This window comes from Carcharodon carcharias, chromosome 13 (assembly GCF_017639515.1).
Source record: "Carcharodon carcharias isolate sCarCar2 chromosome 13, sCarCar2.pri, whole genome shotgun sequence".
Lineage (NCBI taxonomy): Eukaryota > Metazoa > Chordata > Chondrichthyes > Lamniformes > Lamnidae > Carcharodon > Carcharodon carcharias.
In genome coordinates this window covers 32,968,575-32,990,065 of record NC_054479.1, presented here as the reverse complement: position 1 = coordinate 32,990,065, position 21,491 = coordinate 32,968,575, and the positions used below count along the sequence as shown (strand labels likewise).

General features: G+C 42.1%; 1 protein-coding gene across 22 annotated transcripts in view; it reads left to right on the top strand.

Annotated features, from left to right (window-relative positions):
• LOC121285500 (lysine-specific demethylase 2B-like) overlaps positions 1 to 21,491 on the top strand; it is a 248,035-nt gene that overhangs the window by 86,623 nt on the left and 139,921 nt on the right. For 20 of the 22 annotated variants that reach the window (XM_041202006.1, XM_041201998.1, XM_041201999.1 and 17 more), the window contains one exon: positions 15,643 to 15,749. In XM_041202006.1, the coding sequence (XP_041057940.1) occupies positions 15,643 to 15,749 (107 nt within the window). Of the gene's footprint in view, positions 1 to 3,118; positions 3,246 to 15,622; positions 15,750 to 21,491 lie in introns of all 22 variants that reach the window. The other 2 variants (XM_041202017.1, XM_041202018.1) reach the window with 2 other exon arrangements.

Here is a 21,491-nt window from a genome sequence, read left to right as displayed (position 1 = left end):
CTTCACCTCTGTTTCTTAACAATATAATTAACATACCTCCCCTCATTGTTATTAATTGTAAGGGAGGAAAAATATGAATGAGTCACAGAAGTTGACAGATGAAAACATACACAGGAAGGCTGTGCAGTCACAACTAATACATTACACAGTGCCATATTTTCTGCACAGTAAGGTCCCAACATCAACCACACAGACTGAGGGAAAGGTGGTGGTTGGCCCTTTAATAAAAGGGAAAAATAGAATTGACAAGTTATCCATGGTGACTCATGTACATCTTGTGCCACTGGCTGAAGAGCAATTGGCCAAGCTTTCAGCAGTTTCATCCCTGACTCCTACCAAATTTTCAGATCATTTTGGGAGCATACAGCCTCACTGGGACCTCGACGTGCATAAAATGTGGCACTGTGTACTCTAATGGTCATGCACTGTTCCACTGCACTGCCTTACAGTGGGTCCATGTTTTCATCCGAATGATTTACATGACATTCACATTTTTCCTTCCTTATCTCCCCCATTCAAAGGTATAATTTGTATAAGGCCCAGTTGTATGCAGTCTGTAGTTACCCCATTTCAAAAGTGGCCATTTCTTTGTGTGATCTCTGAGGATTGTCGGGCTATTTTTCTCATTGCTATTGCTGTCAGACCCATCCTGTGCTCATTGATATCGACAGACATGTCCTTTGCTATAGTCATCATAGTCATGTGATTGATAGAGAAAATCTTGTTGAATTTGTTTGCTTCCCCAGTACAGGGACACTGAACTCAGTTGTAATGCTCTCATTGCTGTTGAGTTGAGATCTGCTTGCTCTGCACAAATTAGGGAGCAAGCCACTGATATTCCTGGTCTGTGTGTCTCTGTCACACCCAGAAGTTTATTGACCCAGTGAAAGCTTTAGTCTAGTTGAATACATTTATTCTGATATATTTCAAGTTGGTGGTAGACCAGTGATGTCTAAACTCCTTGTGGCCCACAAGTCCAGGCAATCTGGCGCTCAAACTCCTGACAACTTCATTTTACTTGGGCTTACTTCCTGCTTGCTAGTTTGTCCAGTTTACACTTCATGGAATTGGAGATTAAGAAAAGACCATTCTTAGTTAATGGACAAATCCTAACTCAGAATGAGAAGAATTTTGGGATAAGTGCAAATTAATGAAAATATTGATATTCAAGTTTTACTTGTGATCAATAAGGTACCTTGGTGTTCACCAAAGCTGTCCATGCAAATACAAAAAATTACGGACGCTCCTTGTTTGAATCTTTTGTAAAAGGGATGAAATTTGTCATAAAGTGGAAAATCGGATAATGCATGTTTTTTATAACTATCATTAACAAAATTGCGTTCTCAGTAATCACAATTCAAAGCCACATGTTTCTATGATGTTGTCTGCACAACTATGCTAGTTATGAAGAAAATGGACACACACCAGTTTTCACTGAGAGAAATCTTGAGGCTCAAATTTATTTCAGTGCATTGGGGAACTGTGTTTCAATAATGTGTGTGTTTGGGATTTAAAAAAAAAATCCAATATTGCACTGTCAGTAGATTTTACCAGCGTGATTTACTGTGGAAGCTTTAGAAATGAATTAGTACCAATTCATATGTAGAATATTGTGATTAGCAGAGATATTCTCAAAAAATGCAATGCTGTTATATTTCTTCATTTGGCTCTTTTGAGAAAATACTGATCTGTAACAGAAAACATCTTAGGTTTTAATTATGATTCAGGCTGATTCAGGCAATAAAAAGTTTAAGAATTTAATTTCAAACCTCCATACCATATATTTGGAACATGTTAAATATTCAGCAACTGCTCTTAACACCTGTGAAAAATGCAATGTGAAGAGAAGATCTTTTGTTTGGTGATATTTTAACGAAAATTGCTTTGGTAGCAAAGCAAATGGAAGGGGAGTGATATTCTAGCAACTTCTTGTGAATACACAGCTATATCTTTAATAATTTGAGGCTATGTTAACCTGCTTAATTCGGTTAGAAACAACAGTACTGTTCATGCTGAATCTCTAAGCAAAGCTGTGTCCTGAGACAGTTTTCCTGTCAAACTATTGCCCAGGATATCAAGGTTAGCTCTTGGTCTTTGTAATTAATGCTGTTGGGTAACAATAATTTAAGAACATTCCAAGGTGCTTTATGGAAGGTGAAGAAAAAAATGAATAAGAATTTATAAGCGATTGTAAGAATTTATAAGGGATTGAAGGCAGCTGTGAGGGAACAATTCAGAATGGCATAAAGCTTGGTCGAAAAGAAAGATTTGGAGAAGGTTTTTAAGATTTAGGGAAAGAAGAGGTGCAGGAACTTTTAAGGAGAGAGTTTTACCATGTACTGAATGGCTGGAACTTCCACGGACAGTGGGCGCACACAAGACAAGAGTTTGCAAGGTTTTGTAGGACACTATTATAAGGACTGAACCTTTGGCTTAATAGTAGCATTCCAGCCTCCAAGCCAGAAGATGATGGGTTCTATCACACAGCCCTGGAGAGTGGAGATTAGAATTTGCTCTCAGTGCTGGATTGACATCCAGCTGGGCTCTCCCCTCGCTGTGGAGTGACCACTGGCTCAGTAAGTCAGAAGGGATCGGTTTGGCCCCTACTCTCAGAAGCATCAGTGAGTAGAGACGGGCACGCTAGCTCTGAATACAGGATTGATGTTAACCGGTCAGCACCTGAAGTTGGTCTTCATCCCACCCTGCAACCCACATGCGCCCCCCCCCCCCCCCGCATTATAAGGGGTAGGCCAATTTTGTCTTAGTTGCAGCCTACCTAGGAGAAGATACTTTGAACTCAAAATCCTTATGGAAGGAAATGGGGAAACACCTGATGACCCTCCCAAAATTCCAGTTTTTAATAAAAAAAAAATTCCTTGACTTGTGAAGAATGAGGATCAGCATTACAAAACTTGTATCCAGCAAAATTCTCACCTGAATGTTGTTTGCACCCAGGAATACATTTTCTGTCATCTTTCTCATTTCAATCAATGAATTCCTATCCACTGTTTCTTCACTTAGCACTTAGTTCCTTTCAGCACATAGATATTTATTTAATGTCTTCATTTCTGGCTCCTGGTGCTGATTTTAAAGTTCCTCTCTTTGTCTATCCTGCAAGGATGTCTTCAATTTTAAATCAACAGTGGGAGCTTGGATTGAAGTCAAGCGTTGAGGGGGCAAGCTGTCAGATAAATATCACAGTACTGGCGCAGCAGCTGAAAGCTATAACTGATGAGAACATACTGGTATGACACAGTTGGATCTTCTATCTTTGGTGACATTGATTCAGTAGAAGGGAAGAAGCCAGCCAGGAGAAACTTCTGAGGGAAGGGTATGATCTATGTATAACCTGCCTACCTGTACTTTTAGCCTCAAATGGTGAGAAAGGCATCTAGTCTTGCATGTGAATATATGCAATTTTGTTGAAAGAAATCGGGTTGAAGAAATCGGTCTGTAATTTTATCAGAATTCCATTACTTATGCTCAACTATTTCTGAAATATCCACATTTTCTTATCCTTCTATTGCACTGAAATGAAAATAATTTCAATTGAAATCATCCTTGCGGCTAAAGTTGTTTCATGATATGTCGCAAAGCTATTACAAATCTGTGGTTCTGTGATTGATGCGAATTTATAAATGTTCCAAAATGAGCTCCACATTTCACTTCAAGATGTAGTTGCTGCAAATCCTGAAGTAATGCCGTATTCAGTGTTTGCATTTATGTACGATCCAGATTTTATGAGTAAAGGAATTTTTTTCATCTGAAATGTGGAGCTGAATGCAGTATAGGTAAGTGAAAAATTGAAATCTAAAAATTGCTATATAATATCACAGGATTAGTCATTTGCTTAGTTTCAATCTTTTGATTCAGTGATCAATCAAACTAATCAATGTAAAACATCCAGGAACAACCAAAATTAATTATTCGTATCCAATAATTGGGATGAAATAATTAGGATGTTTGAGGGGTGGGGGATTAAAAAGGTACATGTTGATACAGATACTCTGTTTGAGACAGGTATGTGAACATTGCAGAGAAATGGGTACTATTGCTAATTTAAAATAAGTCCATCCATATAAGGATGAAAAAGGTGAACATTTGCAGCATGGAAGTTCACTTCAACTGACTTGACAGAGATTGAACTGTACATTCAAAGTAATTTTTTTGCTTCTGTAATTTCAGATGTTTGTGTTTTCTCACTATGAATTGGGACAAGCTGGTTGACAAACCTTTTGGTTTCATACTTTCTTCTTTTGTCATTGTTTCCAAGGACTTCTGCCTTTTTTTATTTGACCCTTTCTTCATAAGTGATGGGCTCCAGTTCTATTGGTACTGGCAGCCCAGCAGTTTCTGACCCAAGTGTGCATTTTTCATACGTGAACTGAGAGATGAACTGTCTGCTGTGAAGTGTTAACATGTTGAAACCCTAGCTGTTTCTTTTCTTTTGGTTTCCCTCCCCAGCCCAGGGGCACTGAGGTCAATAGTAGCGCCAAAGCAACTATTCATTCTGTGATCAGCAACCTTAGCAGAGACTGGGCATAGCATCCGCAGCATTCTAGTCCCAAGTGTTTTGTTATTTCAGTGTGCAGTGTCTTTACCCAGTAACCATCAGGGGAGTGCTCTAAGAGCTTCTTGAATGATTAAATCATCATCCAGTGATTGCAACCCAGCATCTTCAAGTGCTAATATTGAGCCATGAATCAAAGGCCCTGATTCCAACTTGCTCGAAAATAACATTAAGTAAGTTAAGTAGCAAGACTAACATGATTCTCCCATGCACTAGATAATTAAGGTGGTTTCCAGCTTTTGAGTGACTTTAGCAACAGGGTTTCCAGGAGTTTCTGTCTCATACATTTTGCTCCTTGTTAAACATTATCTTCCATTGGTGAGGATTTTGTAGATTTGTTGACATTTTCAGTGATATTATCCTTGATCACCTTTTCCAAGAACACTTTGCTGCAATATTGTGACCAGTTCCCTGCCAATAGGGATCACATTTGGCAGAGGAAAGTTCATTTAAACTTCTCGTCTTTTCAGGCATCTGATTCTCTTACAAGTAACACTAGGGCACATGTGCCCAAAAGAACTATTGTCGGATCAGCAGCACATTCACCCAACCATTCTTGAGCACAGTACCAAGCAAGTAATGATGTAACTGACATTTGTGAAACTGTGGGTTTTGAGCCTTGCCAACATAAGTCAATGACAATTTGTGCTACCTACAGGCTTTTGCAGAAGCCTACAGCATTATTCTGTCCTAGCTGTCTAAACCTTTCAGCGCTGTTCTCTTTTTGCTCCAGCCTGTGCACCCTGCAGTAGGCATTCCCAAACAGTCTGGTTTCATCACAGTTATAAACCTGATATCCACTTAAATACTCCCAGGAAAATTATTTCTTGGAATCTTCCTTTGTTAGACTTGACAAACTCAGCTTTGGCAGGTAGCTTTTCACCATGAATGGTGAAGTGCTGGTTTTCATGTTATGTCTCAAGTTCTAATAAGCACCCATTGATACTGCTAAATTTCTAGTTCTGTGATCTAGCTTTTTTGCTTTGATGTGTTTCTGGCTGCTGATCTGAATTGCTGAGCTTGAACAAATGATTTGCAGTACATGATAAAGGGCCTTAACACGGGCCAAATAGATGGCTGTGTGCTGCTTACTGCCATTTGTTATCTTCAACTTTGATTCCACAATTGTAATAATGACTACACTTGAAAGGTACTTCATAGACTGTAAAGTGTTTTGGGATACCTTGAGGCTGGGAAAGAACCAAAAAAGCACAAGTTCTTTCTGTTATTTAGTTCTAAGTTATCTCAGTGTTCAATATTATGTTGATTCTAATATTGAAAATCTCTTGGCTACTTCACAGGGAGAGGCCTAAAGTTTCCTTGTGGGGCCAGGAGGAGCATAAAAATTACTTGCCTTACTGGGCTTCTTCTGGAAGTAGAGTTGACCTGTAAAAGCAAAATTTTATAAAACTTTTCCAATGGGTGGAATTTTCCTCTCCCGCAAGAGGCGGGAATCGTGGTGGGCAAAGGCAGTAAATTAGGTGTGATTGGAAAAGTCAGTTTCCCACTGGTGGAAAATTAGTTTGGAACTTTGTTCTCCTGACTTTGATAGTAGGTTAAAGGCGGGTTGAGTTTCTCGCTGCTCGATGTCTGGAATTTCATTTGCAGCTCATGAGTTCTCATTAAAAGGCCAACTCGCTGGAATTACACTCCCCCTTCAAATTAGGTGCCCCACCAGCGGATAATTAGAACAGTCTGTTTTATGACTGTGAATGAGAGGCATGCACCTGGCGAGCTTCAGTTCATCCACAACTCTGAAGTCAGTAGACGCTGCTTTCACCTTCCTTTAAGACCGCGGCTGCAAGATATCAAGTATCTGTAATAGAGTCTGCTCCAAGGCTGGACACAGGAGGCAAGACCAGCGGAGAGGGGTGAGACAAAGGCAGGATTGGCGGGGGGGGGGTGGGGGCGTGCATGGGTGGATCACCAGAGGGGAGGTGTGAGATGGAGGCAGGACTGGTGTAGGGTAGAGACAGGACTGGCCGGGGCGAGGCGGAGGGACAAGAGAGGGGAGGGGCGTTGTACCGAGGGGACATCAGGGGGGAGGTGGAGACAGGACTGGGAGGCAGGGAGCGAATATATGAGGGGATTGGGGAGACAGAGACAGTACTGGGGGGTGGTCAAGGAACAGAGTGAAAGACTGTCCGGGGAAAGAGTTTCAGACTGTCTGTGGAAGAGTCAGACACTGTCCTGGGAATGAGGCCACGCTGTTGGGAAAACATTGAAGAGACTTTCCTGGGGCTGTCTGGGCCTAGTTAGAGGGCTATGTATGGCACGCATGTCTTGGTCCCGATCTTCGGCGGGGGATGGCCTCTCTGTACAATGACAGTCGTTCAGTGTGTTGTGCAGTTGTGTTCCGTCACCTAAGGAATTTGGTCCTGGGGGTTCGAGTCATGGTAATGTGAGGCAGAGGGCACAGTAATATTCAGGGGAGGCATCTGGATTCTGTATGTCGGTAGCTGAAAAGTCATTGGGTGGGGTGGGTATTGGATGGTCTCAAGGCTGGGGGGTCCAGAAAAGTAAGGGTGCATGTAGACTTGAAGGGAAGGGGTCAGGTCGACAAATGGCATGGGAACATTGAAGGATTCAGGACAGAGAACCAGAATATCCACATGAACAATGATAGGGTCAAGGGTAACTGGGGGAGGCTGGATAGTGACAGGAGGAATGAGAATTAGGAGACAGTGAATGGAAGGAAATTAGTGGGTGATAGGGGGAGATTGGAAGCTAGTCTCACTCACAAAAGTCAACAGCACCATTTCTACATTCAGCGAAGAAAGATGCAGTTTGAAGAACGTGAGAAAAAAATCAATTGGGTTGGGATCTCGGCCCGTAGGAGGAGTTCAGCAAAACAATTTTGGGCCAATTGAGCAAAACAATTTTGGGCCGATTTGAAGGGGCATCCTAAAAAATTTCCTATTCAAACCATGGTGAGCAGGGCTCAGCTGAGTGCTGGACTTGAGGGTCTAATGCACAATGAACGAGCTTGACTCTTTTACTAATGGTGCATATTCAGGCGGGAATCCATTAAGCCCGAAGTGCTACGGTGCATTGCATCTTAATTGGCAAATTACCCTTGCAGAGGCATATGAGATTGGATGTAGGGTCAAACAATCAAGAGCCACGGCTGCTGCGCAGAAGCAACATGGACCCTAGAAACTTTAATGTTCCCAGTGTATTGGTCATGGCATTTAAGTCACCATGCTTGCAGTCATGATGTAACTGCAAAGATTGGGTATGGATGGTTATTTTCAAGGCCACTAAACACAACTAATAGAAGCCTGACTGAGGATTATAGGACTTGGGTCTTTTGAGCCTAATTAATATCTTCATTGTGAATGCGCAGTCACATCTGAGGGGGATGCTCAGTTACCTGTTATGGCACAGCTGATGGTAAATATTGAGTTGTTCAAATCCCAAAGGAAACTTGAAACAACTGCCACAGCTTGTTTTGCAATTTGTATAAATTTCGAGATGTGTGCCTTGAATTCAGTAGTAATAAGGCCAGCAAGTCTTATAGGTTTTTACAAAACTAGACTAGACATTTATTAATAGAAGAAATGACTTTAAATACATACATTAATCTACAAATTACTACTTTGATAACTTGTAAATCCCCTAATCTGACTCCCAGTTAACTTTCATTAAGGCAACACTCAGACACACATTTCAAAAAGACCCAGGCAAAGTAAACGATGCCCTGAACAATCGAATTCAAAGTGAGTTCTCTTGTCTTCAACCTGTATGTACCAAACTGAAGTTATGTCACACTTGTTGAATTTTAGACTGCCTTCCTTTACACACAGCCTTCACTCCTTTATGCATAATTACCTCTTTGAATGCAAATACCCATTGTTTCACTACCCCTTTGGACTTTACTTTCCTGATAATAAAAATCTCTCATGGCACTAAGCTTTACCTGTAATCTTTGGAAAAAATTAGCATACTGTTTCTAAACTTCACCTGGTTAGATGACACACTTCACCTTGCTAGGTGACACATTTCACCCCTCCTTTGAAAACAATCCAGCCTGGTTTATTTAAAAATGCAACTGTCCTTTTACACCTTACATTCTAAACTTCCTCCATGTTTACATCAAAGCCTTCAGACCAGCTGCCTTTTAATCCAATTAAGTCTCTCTCTCTCTCACACTCTCTCTCTCACACACACACACACACACACACACACACACACACACACACACACACACACTATTACTCTATTTTACAATAGATTGCAATAACATTGAGAATTATTATACCTTCCTGACATACCTCTCATCCTCCAGGATGATATGATATCCTGCAAGGGGTGGCCTGGGGGTTTCATGTACAGACTGAGGGTGAGTTAAGGGCTAGAGACTGGATTCCTGTCTTGAATTTGGAAGGGGACCACTCAAGGAGAACTACCATTGATTGCTTAATTGTATCTGTTCACAGATACAAGGAGGAGTGGAGAATGCAGGCTGTAGGCAACACAACCTTGTTGATAGCTCTGATTAGAATGAGGAGAAGGAGGGTCCGGCGCCAATTGGTGCAGCCTCGAGAAGTCCATTGCTGTGAGGATCAAGAGCCAGGGGGATCCCAGGAAGTCCTAGGATGCTGCAGAGGAGTGGCCAAGTCCACGAAGACATTTGGCAGGACCAATGGTCTACAAATGACGGAGCTCATACATGGAGATGAGCAAGAGATAGTGCCGCAGGTGCTTTTGCTTGTCTAGGGATGTGGTAGCTCCCATTTGCTACATGTGGAGCGAGTTCCTCAAGGAGAAAGGACTTGGACCCATACTGGTTACTTTGAAGGTTACCACTGAACTGAACTTTTTTTGCCAGCGGCTCCTTCCAGGGTTCTACAGGGACCTTTGCTGAATCTAATAATCAATGGCACGCAAATGCATAAGGGAGGTGACAGTTGCCCTTTTCAATAAAGCTCACTATTACGTGCAGTTCTGGATGGATGAAGCAATCCAGGCTGCCAGAGCTGCTGGATTCACTACTCTTATCAGGTTTCCCACAAGTTTTGGGCGTCATTCATTGCACACATGTGGCCTTGAGAGCTCCGTGGCAGCAGCCTGATGATACATTAATTAGTAGATAAGGATTTCACTCTGTGAACCACAGCTCATTTGTGACCACCAGAAAGCAGATTCAGCATGTTTTTGCTAGGTTCCTAGGGAGCTCACATGACTCTTACATTTTGAGTCACTTGCAGATGCCACAGATATTTGAGGGACCTCGACGCTGGTTGGCTCCTCGGTGATGAGGGGTACCTGTAGAATACTTGGCTAACAATGCCTGTTTGTCAGCCACAGAGTGCATCTGAGGAGCAATACAATGCTGCACATTCTGCCACAAGGTCCTTAATAGAGCAAACTATTGGCCACTTAAAGATGCTTTTCTGATGTTTACACGGGTCAGACGGGGCTCTGCAATATGCACCACAGAGAGTGTCCTGCATCATTATTGTTTGCTGCGCTTTGGTAACCCTGCGTTACAAGGTGGGAATGTGTTGCCAGAGGGAGACATATGAGGAGCTAGGCATCTCCTTGGACAAGGAGGACTTGGAAGGGGATGACTCTGAAGAGGATGATGATTTGGATGAGCCACGTGAGGATGCTATTGCACAGGCACGACGCAGCAGACTACTCATGACCGCCTCATAGCTACAAGGTTCCAAGAGGAATAAGGTGAAGACAAGTTTTCACAATCGAAGATCTCTTCAGGTTTCGTTGCAGGGGAAACAACTAGACCTTCATTCTCAGTGTTAACACATCAGGTAAGGTCATCAGTCGGTCAGTGATCATGGAAGCAGCATGTCATCTTCTCTAACGATGGAGTTATCCTTGGAAGGCATAGTAGTCTTGGGAACATGTTGCCACGATGCAATGTGATTACCACTCTATTAAGCAACTATACATAGTTACACATTGCAGTCCTTTCAACCATGGCATTGACAAGTCTGTGGGCAAAGTAGCTTTCAAGCGGATAAAACGCCATTGCACACATGGATGCATTCATGTTGGTATGACAGCAGCTTAGCAAGGTGGTGCTAACAGGAAGAACATTTGGTTGGCACTTGATCATCTCAAGAGGGAGCAGCATTCGGACAGTGCCATCTCTCATGGTTGAATAATGCAAAGGCATCATTTTGCGGCTGAGCCCCAATATGCTTTTGGACATCAGGGCACAGTGACCTGTTACCCTACATCGTGCATCCAAAGCTGGGAGTTTTGTTCACATTGTCCTCACAGAGAGTGGCTCACCGGGACCATGGTTTAATTATTTCGAAATACTCAGGATCCTGCATTCATCGAAAGCCTGCAAAGTTTATGTCCAGGAATACCTTGGCATTAGGGAGAATTGTGGCTCAGTCAATACTAGACAGCACCCAATGATAACTTCCCTGAAGAGACCCTGCTGAGGATTCTGGAAATGCACAAAAACATCACTTTCAGAGCATGACAGTCCTTGACATTGTCCAGCTCTCACAGGCTCATCCTTTCTATATATCCCAAGTCAATGAGTGTACAGTCATGTAATGAATTCCATATCGAGTTGCGTACTGTGCATTTACAGCAGGATCATGTAAAGCACCACTAGGCAGCCATTCAGGAGAAAAGCAAGATCCTCACAGGTAACCAGATGACTTCGTCAGGATGAGCACACAACTCTGACATCACACAATGATATCCCTCTTGCAGACACTTGTAATGTCACTGAGTCAAACCAACTTCCATAGTTCAGCATCATGCATGGGAAAGTGGGAACCAAGAATGGAACAACCTTAAATGCAGAGATGATAACAAGCTGCAGGGAGGCATTAAAGCCTATGGTGCTCAACGATGAATACTACTTTTCCCAAAAACTCAGTCATTAAAATAAAACACCATTGCAAAGTACACTTTATAGAAATGATTCTAACATTTGTTGCAACAAGTTCATGTGCCATTCACAAGCAACAGTGACCGCATCAGGGCAATCACTAAGCTTGATGAGGAATTCTGCTAAGGCCAAATAATGTCTGCCTGAGATTTAATGGTCACAGGTGTATTGTCCAGTCATTGCCACATATGATGTGCCTTTGATGTTACAGATGTGGAAATAAAGGCTACTCAGTGGTGAGATTGTGAGAGATTTAATGCAACTGAGAATCCAGATGGGAGTCCATTGAGGGGGGTGTACATTTTTTGGCCCTCAACAGGACCTTGCATCGCATCTATCAGCCATTGAATACCTGAGACTTGGAGATGGATAAATGTGAAATATACTTACAAAAGTGAAAAATATAATTGAACACCCATGCACCATTGTGCATTCAAAACTTTTTAATTTTTCTAACTCTACTGCTATGCCTAGGTGTAACACCAACATCGGGGGCAGAGGTGGAGGCAGCCCTCTGACTGGTATGCCCTGATGTTTGAGATGACTTTGGCGATCACCCTCTAGTGGCCCGAGGCCTTGAGGGCCCCAGCCTGCTAAGGGTCTCCTGCTTTGGGGCAGGTGCACCCTCCTCAGCCTGACCTGTTGGTGATCACCAGATTGTGAACCCGAGCCTACTTAGAACCAGGTTCCACTGAGGTGCGTGTATCTGCGCTGGTGGAAGGTGCAGGTGAACACAGTGACAGGTCTTCATCAGACAGTTTGTCTGTCTCCTCACCTGAGGTGGTCTGGGGGTTGAGGTATTTGCTGGAGGACGTGCTTTGCCTTTTCTTGCTGGTACCGGAATAGAGAAAAGAGAAAATTAATGATTGACTAGGCAGGCCCCTACATTACACATCACTCACGGTCATTGTCCGCATGTGGCTAATTGTGTATTAGATGCACACTCACTGGCTTGTTGGGGGAGGCCAATCTTGCCTTCTGTGCATGAATGATTCTTATCCCTTCTGGCCAGCTCTGTGGCCTGTTTCTTGTAGGGGGCAAGTGTCCTCAACTCTTGGGTCACCCCTCCAGTCTTGCCTCTGTTTTGTTGTGGGAAATCTTGTCCTGCATAAATACAGATGGATTGACAGTGAGCACTATGGATGAAAGACCAGTTCAGAAGCATGCATGCCCATTGTGTCTGCTGAGCCCTCCTGAGTAAGCAATCAAGACGCCATTTGCGCAGGATCTTATGCAGGATGGTGACCTTAAAGTGGGTGGCAGATATTCAGTACTGATGTCCCATCTGCTGGTCGTATGATATCTCTGCTGGCTGTAACCCTCAGACTACCTGATGAATAAGAATTTAGAGTGAGTAGAAGTTTCACTTACCCTAGCGGAGTGGAACAGATCATTCATTCTCTTTCGGCACTACAGACCAGTCCTTTTTTTCCTATGGGTGCTGACACCACCACCACCCCCGCCCCCCAGCGACGAAGTGGGAGGACCTCTTGCTCCCATCCCAAGGAAACTCATCCCTTTTGTAAATGGCCTTGAGGGGAATCCCCAGGGAGGCCTCACAGAACTGTAGTGCGGACTGTTTTGACCTTATAGGCGCCATGGATTACCTGTCCGACAGAACACCTGGGCTGCAGTGAGTAAATGTCTGTGTGGGTGCCGTTAAAATATTGTACCAGGATCTTTGATCCTATGAGGTAATTGGCGGGATGAATCTCTACCCACCCCACCATGAGATTCACCGAGCTCCTCACTGATGCTTAATTAATGAGCTGAAAAGTGGAAGATTACGCGGGCTCTTTCGACCTGCCATCTGGGGGAATCATGTCTACTTTCCCACCCGCCACCACACTTAATCGCCAGAATGCAACATTGAACCTATGCAACAATTGGGTTTAAAAATCAAGCCCATTTTGTATGTTTAATTGACTATATTTACAATGGAACGAAAAACAAAATTCAGTATGTTTTGCCCATGCAGGTCACTCATGCTATCGAATTGTTTGTTTTTGAAAAGGTAGGTAGATCTGAATTAAATAGTCCCTGAAAACGAATGCGGGAATCATGATGCATGATTGAACAAAGTCTGTTGATTGCAATGCTGGCATCATGACACCTTTGTCTGTTCTGCTGTCTGATGTCCACAATGATTGCTGAGTGCAGACATGATATTCATTAACTACGCACATTCAGCACGTCCAAACTTGTAACTTAAAAAATCACCACTTAAATAAGAGGTACATTGTGGCTGGAGCAGGAGCTAGGATTTGGGCAGGAAGTGAATCTGACCTGGTAACAGTGAAGAATGACACAAGCTGGGAAGGTTTGTTGACATTGCATTGGAGGTCTTGGTGGAGGAGATGGAAAGGAGGAGAGATGCCTTGGATCCACAGGGGAACAGGAGGTCCTCCAAATACACTGTCAAAAGGCCATGCAGTCTAGCCATGAGGACCTGGATGTAGTGCCATAAGAAGCTCAATGACCTAGTATTTTTAGTTAAGGTCGGTGAATGCATATTCAAATACCTTAACCAACTGCACCATTAACCTCAATTCACCAAAATCCCATCAGTCATCTAACAACAATCTCTATAATTCAGGATTCCTCATTCTCCTCCCCCCACTCTTTACCATTTAGCAACTTGTCTGCTCTTTGTGGCCTTTGCTCATTCTCCCAACCATGCTCTATTCCAAGGTGTCAGTTTGCACCTGGGAGCAACTGGTTTGTACAGAAAACTTGAAGTCAATGAAAGTCCTGCAGCACCCACCCCACCACTTCCTATAGATTTTTTTTCGATTTGAAATAATTATAGAAAACACTGAACAATAAAAGCAAGGGTAAAGCCTGGAACTTGGAATTCCAAAATGGCAGTGCATGTATCGAATCAACATTATGATCTGCCCACTCTCACTATTTTAGCAAATGTTCTCCGCGTACCTTAGCATCGGTGTGAGTCATGGCAGAAGTGTGTGTGCAGCGGACACCATTTTGGTCTCCAAGTGACAGCTGTAGCTATCAAGTCCAATTTTGCACTCAAAAATTTTGTTTCTAAATCTTTTTTCGAAAGCCTTCAAGAGGATAATTTTAGCTGAACTCTTCCATCGGTGGTTTTGGGCCTTTTTCTTGAACCACCATAGTCCTTGTAGCAATGATGGTGCCGCAATAATGTTAAATAGGGAATTCCTGGATTCTGACCCAGTAATAATGAAGGAATGGCAATATTTGCCCAAGTCAGGATACTACTGTCTTTAAACTTAATGCAGAAAACTAGAGTAAATGATAAAATCAGGATTAAGCTGTTCCCAACTTTGAGGTTTCTATTCTTAGAGGATGCATTTAATTGTTTTGGAGGCACTTATCATTATCTAAACTTGACATTTTAAAACTGCATAGGCCTGCATGTGATCAGTGAATTGGTAACAAGTAGACATAAAATACCAGGTTAGGTCTGTGCAAGAATGAGATGATCCAATCGTTGTAAGGTGCTGCAATTGCCCTATGTATTGTTTCTTTTTGAAGGGGAAAATCAGCTATGGTGCCTATTTCTGTTCAATATCCAGTTAACCCTGCTGAAATGTTTGCATGTGTGAACAATGGCTGCTGGCAGCATCAGGCTTGGTTGTAATTATTATCTGCTTTCTCACATTGATGTTGTTTTTTCTTAAGTGTTTTTCAGAATTTTCTGAAAGTGAAGTGTTTTGTGTAACACCAAGGTTTTTTAATTTTGAAAGCTTCTTAGAGCTGATGGAAATGGACATAGCTAATGAATTTTCAACATAACAGACCACAAATGCCTAGAACGTATTTATGACTTGGGCAATATTTACTCTCCAGGATCATTGTTGCATTAAAACAGCACTGAATAAAGCTGCTATCCTACCAAAATGAAGTTGTTCAGTATTGGCCAATGTGTGCATATGCATTCTATTCTTGTCAAACTTGGACTAACATCTGAAAGATTTTCTAGATGAGCTCTCTTTGATGGGTCATTTTATTATCATTGCTTAGCTTTCTAGTTGAATTTGACTGTCATTTTTGTGTGAATATGGTAGCCATCCATATTCAAATCGCTTGTAAATTAAAGATCACTGAAACACAAAGATATAATTTTCAGCAAAAGGTAATGGCTTCTGGAGCTGACATTACCTGATTTTTTTATTTACTGATTTCTACAGACACTCAATGTTTGTTGCAGGTGGACTTGGTAGACTGGGTGGACAACATGTGGCCACGGCATTTAAAAGAGAAGCAAATGGATTCCACAAATGCAATTGCAGAAATGAAATACCCCAAAGTTCAGAAGTAAGTGAATTTTTTTTTATGTTGAAAGCAAACATTCAGAATCTATAAATTTTTACATCCTTAATAATGCCATATGGCTGAAATGTGGTGTATTTCATTTTTAGGATTTGCTGAAGGATCCATTTATGAGATTTTTACATTAGATTAATGGTGTGCTGTGTGGAAATGGGCCAGATTGATTCTTATTAAGGAGTTCTGTTCCAGAACCTATTGTCAAGTCTGCATAATGGAGTTAATTAGAAGAGATGTCTAAACCAATCATCAATGTGAGTTATATACACAGTACTCCCATTTGTCATGGAAGTTATTTTCTTTTGGACCATTGCTGTAACTTCCGAGCTCCAGGACAGTGTAACGGTGGGTGGGGGGTACCCCAAAGATGTGCTGGGGAACATCCCATTCCCCACCCCCCCCCACCCCCAGTGTTCCCAGGTAAGGTTTGCATGGCAATTGCCTGGGAAGAGCAAACTTCATTGGACAATTGATCTGCACTGGGAACCATCCGAAAATGCGATTTAAATTGCAAGATTCAGATGATCCCAACTGTGTTACATCAGTAATTACCAAGAAAAAGGTTAGAAGTATTAGAACCACTTCTAACTTCTGGGTAATTATTGTACAGATCCTCCCCACAGGCTCCCCGACTGCCCACCCAACTAGCCTCCAGAGGGACTCCCCACCCCCATGAAGCCACACCACCTCATGGGATTTCCCTCTTCTCCCCCCCACCTCCTTAAGGGTCCTGCCCGACCCAGCTTACAGCCGAACTGACCTGAGCCCCAAGGCCCAACAAATCACCCTCCTCGACTCCAAGGCACAGCCCTAGTGCCGTAAAAAAGGGGGCGTGGCCTCCTTGCAGCCAACTGAACTGCCCTTGATGCTAGGCCCTAGGACGTGCTGCATTGCTTGGATCTCACATTTGCCCCATATCCTTAAATACCTTTGGCTAGCAGAAATCTATCAATCTCAGATCTAAAGTTAATAATTAACCTCGTTAACTGTGGTTTGCAGAAGAGACTTCTAAACTTTTACCACCTGTAGCATATGGAAATGTTTCCTAATTTCAATCCTGATAAGCTTGATTCTAATTTTTAGCTTAAGACCTGTGGTCCTAGATTCCCCAATCAACAGAAGTAGTTGTTCGCATCCCCTCCCTCACTCGCACCCCCTCCCTCACTCGCGGCCTCTCTCTTCCCTCTCCCCCCGCGCTCTGTCCCCCTCTCTGCCCCCTCCCCACCGTGCTTGCTCCTTCTCTTTCCCCCTGCACCCCCTCGCTCGATCCCTCTCTCTTTCACCCTCCACCCCCACGCTTGCTCCCTTTCTCTTCCCCCCCCCCCCTCCACTCCCACGCTCGCTGTCTCTTCCCCACGCTCACAACCTCTCTGTCTTGTAGGTTACCTTTAAGATCTTAAATTTTGATCAAATCAACCCTTACTCTTTTAAGTTCCTTTTTTAAGTTACTCACCCCTACAAGGCTCATGTGAGAGAATACTATTCCCTTGCCTGGCTGAGTGCAGCATCAAAAACACTGAAGAAGCTCAACACCATCCAGGGACAAAGCAGTCAATTTGATTGGTGCCCCATCCGCTACCGTGATCGTTGACTTCCTTTGCCACTGGTTCACTTGGCTGCATTGTACACTGTGTACTTGATGCACTGCAGAAACTTGCCAGGGCTTTTTCGAATGCACCTTCCAAATCCATGACCAAGAAGAACAGGTTAGCAGGTGTGTGGGAACACCACCACTTGCAAGATCCTGCTCCAAATCACACACCATCCTGACATGAAAATATCTAGCTATTCCCTCACCGTCAATGTGCTAAAACCCTGGAACCCCCAATCTATACCACAGTCTTCAGTGGTTCAAGAAGGCAGCTAACCACCAACATCTCAAGAGCAATTGGGGACGGGCAATAACTGTTGGCTTTGCCAGCAATGCTCACATCCCATGAACGAATAATAACAAAAGATCCAGGAAATACAGCAGTAATTAAGACTTATCACGCTGTTTAAAAAGACTTCTTAAACTGAAGTGGGCAATTCTTAACTTGCTGGGACGAGTTTAGTCTGTGTTTACAACATGTACAGGAAATTTACATTGTTCGGTATATTCGAATGGGGAGCCAGATGACAAGATGTCGTTTTCATAACAGCTTATGGCTGATCGATGCATCCTGGTCAGCAACTTTCCGATGTTTGCGTTTACCTGCACTTGCCTGAAGACAATGGTCAATTTACACATAAATAGCACTGAGCACTGTGACCCTCGTCGCTATATTTCAACAAATTCTGGGCTGTTGTTTTTCTCACAACAAACATGCCTTATCTTGCTTGAATGCTTTTACAAAAAGCAAGACCTGGTATTGTCTGATAATGGACAGTCTTGCCATATATAAAAAAGACGTTGAAGTTGTGTAGACACTGATATATATGTGGCAAATCTTAACCTGTTGCCTCTTTGGGTCTGTTTAGCTGGTACTGGCTCAGCCCTTGGCATCTCAGAGACTCAGGCCTCCAATGTTCACCAGACTGATTCCTGAGATGGCAGGATTGTCATATGAGGAGAAAGTGAGCCGACTAGGCCTGTATTCACTGGAGTTTAGAAGAATGAGAAGGGACCTCATTGAAATGTATAAAATTCTGACAGGGCTGGACACAGTGGATGCAGGGATGATGTCCCCTCTGGCTGTGGGGGTGGAGGGAGGGGTCTAGAACAAAGGGTCACTGTCTCAGGATACAGGGTAAGCTATTTAGGACTGAGATGAGAAATTTCTTCTTCATTCAGAGGGTGGTGAACCTGTGGAATTCTCTACCACAGAGGGCTGTGGACGCCAAGTCACTGAGTATATTTAAGAAGGAAATAAATATATTTCTGGACTCTTAAAGGCGTCAAGGGGTCTGGGGAGAGAGCGAGAGTGTGGCGTTGAGACAGAGGATCAACCATGATCGTATTGAATGGCGGAGAGGGCTCGAAGGGCCAAATGACTACTCCTATTTTCTTTGTTTCTATAGAATTGTTGAATTGTATTTTAATTGCAAATTTGTACCATACAAGTAAGTTTAATCATTTTTTTGTAAAATTTACTCATTTACAACGTTACAGAAATAAATGTTATTTCCAGTAGTAAGTTTCTCAATTTAATGGGAGCTCAAGATGGTGACCAAAAGGATGTTTAGAAAAATTGAGCTGTTTGATTGGTTTGTCCTTTTTATTAATTATCAACTTCTTCTGACACCTTTACCTTTTTATAATAAAATTATTTGCTTTATGAAATGTTCACTGTCTTTCCAGTTGTGATTTATCTCTACTTTATCAACAAGAAATTTCAACCAAATGTGTGCAAATGTGACACACATTTGTATAATATGATGCATTAAATATATTGCAAAATATAAAGACCTGCTTCAAATTGTTCCGCATCTCTTAGTTTACTCAGCTGTACTTGCCTCTTGATGGTTGCTGAAGAACATCAACTTACATGTGGACCTTTTTTGTTTTCAAATGTACCTTAAAACCAGCTGAATAGTTCAGTTTTTATTTTCTGATGTTTAATATTAAAAAAATTCTGATTTTTACAAAAAATGCTTTTGTATTTTTTTTTCCCGCTCAGTTATCTTCCACAAGAAGGGAACAGGTCTTGCAAACAATGTATTGGAAAGCCTTGTGGGTAGCTAGTCTTAGTGTTGGTCATAGGCGTTCCTAGAAGTTTTTGACAGAGTTGTATGCAGGGAGCAGTAGTTTACTAACTCCGATCTATTCAACAAAGCGATTCATCTAGGAATTTGCATGACATGGATATCTGTCTCCAGTGGAAAATACTGTTATAGGCATTGCTATTGGATAGGCAAGTGTAACATTTTTGGGTCAGCAATGAAGGATTTTTGAAAATATTTTGAATGATTGAATTGCTTTGTCTAGTTTTATTTTTAATTGTTGCTGACTGCCCATTTTGAAAGCATTATGACAATCTTAATCCATGGTTCATCTTAATATTTGAGAGGTAATGTTCAGTTCTGGGAAGATTGTTGTTGTGAAGGTAAGGTAACTAAAATGCTGGGCTTTAGAGATTGTGAGACACCTAAAAAAAAAAATGGCAGTTCAGAAGGTTACCCATGTTTGTTTAATTAAGTTAGATTATAAGAGATAGAGCATGTGGGCTTGCTTAACTGGAGAACTGGAGACATGATATCTACACTGCTTGCAAAGAAATGCAGTCCAGAGAGATGTTTTGTGAGTTAGAACTAATTTAATTTAAAAACATTCAGTGAACCCTGAATGGAGATGGGTGAAGCCTAAGAAGATACTTTGGTTTCAATTTTTCTGAGTGTTCTGTAGCAGGGGAAGAGGCTTCAGATCGAAAAGGTGCTGCTTTAAGCAGACTCCAGGCAGTTAAGGGTCAGAAAAGCTCGGGGAGTCATTTATAGCTTGGTGCAGCTGGGAGTTCAGAGGAGTCCCAGGGCAGTACCAGCTTAGAGAAGCAAGCGGTTTGCCAAAGAGTTGGAAGTGTGCAGGTAATTAGAGACAGGAATGCAGCTTCATAAATCTCATGGAACGCAATCTCAGGAGGAGATATTGAACTATTGGAAGGTGAACAGTAGTTGAGGCAGTCCAAGTCAGAGCATCTTTTGAGGGACTTCAGAAGCTAAATCTTCGAAGAGTTGAAATCCCTCATAAAGGAGACAGAGTTTTTGAGTTTCTTGACTCTGTGGCCACTGACATCTGGGTGGGTTGCTGAGAAATCCGTGCGATGTGTCTTGGCTGCATCTGCCATTTAATGTGCAGAGTGTGGTGTGTTTAACCACAGTTTGCCTGTTAATTCATATTTACGTCATGTTAATTCTGAATGTTTAGAATATAGGATGGATATTGTAGCTTGTTTTCCTTTTCTGACATTGTATAGCAAAGTTTATTTTGTTTGTTTAAAACCATGGAATTTTGTGGCTTTATTCTCTTAGTGGGTAACTGGGATTTCAAACTTAGTCTACTTTAAACAAATAAGTTACTGGTCTCTAACTGGATCGTAACAATAAGTTTTTGAACTTGGTAGTTTTGATCTCTACTTGCTGATTAGTATGACCTTAGCTATAGTGTAATTTATTGCTGCTTTATGTATGTCAAGGTATAAACCAATCAAGTTCCACGTGTGCCACAAATTTGTATGTAAGAAAATGTGATGTCCGGAGCATGACTGACTGAGGCTCATGCAATTCAGAACTTTAAAATTTAAATAGTAGATTTCATGTGGTGATTCTCGTAGCATGTTGGATGGTATATTGTCTAAGCAGGAGAGTTTTATGCAATGGCTAATATTTTCTTTTGGTCCTAAGGTGGAGTTGCATTATTGGGGACTGTTTGAATGGGTTGCTGATATACACAAATAGTTTTTAAAAAAATAAATATTGATCAGTAAACCTTGCCTGGTATTGATTTTTGTGGACTAGCAGCTGGCTGATTTTTCAAAGCATCACCGTTGCAGTTTGATGCTGAGTGGCACAGAGAGCACAAGTTGAGTGGGGGAAATGATGGGAGGCACCAGCAGAGGGGATGAGACACAACAGGGTCTAATTGCTTAGTAAACAGAGCCATAGGCCTATCAGAATTTAATGTGGCATTGTTCAAGGAGCTTTGCAAGTTAGAATATGCTCAGACTTAGAAGCACGTGGGATTTTAACATTATTTTGCCTGACAGTTAACTGGATGGGCGGATGTACCATTTTAATGTAAATTAATATACATATATA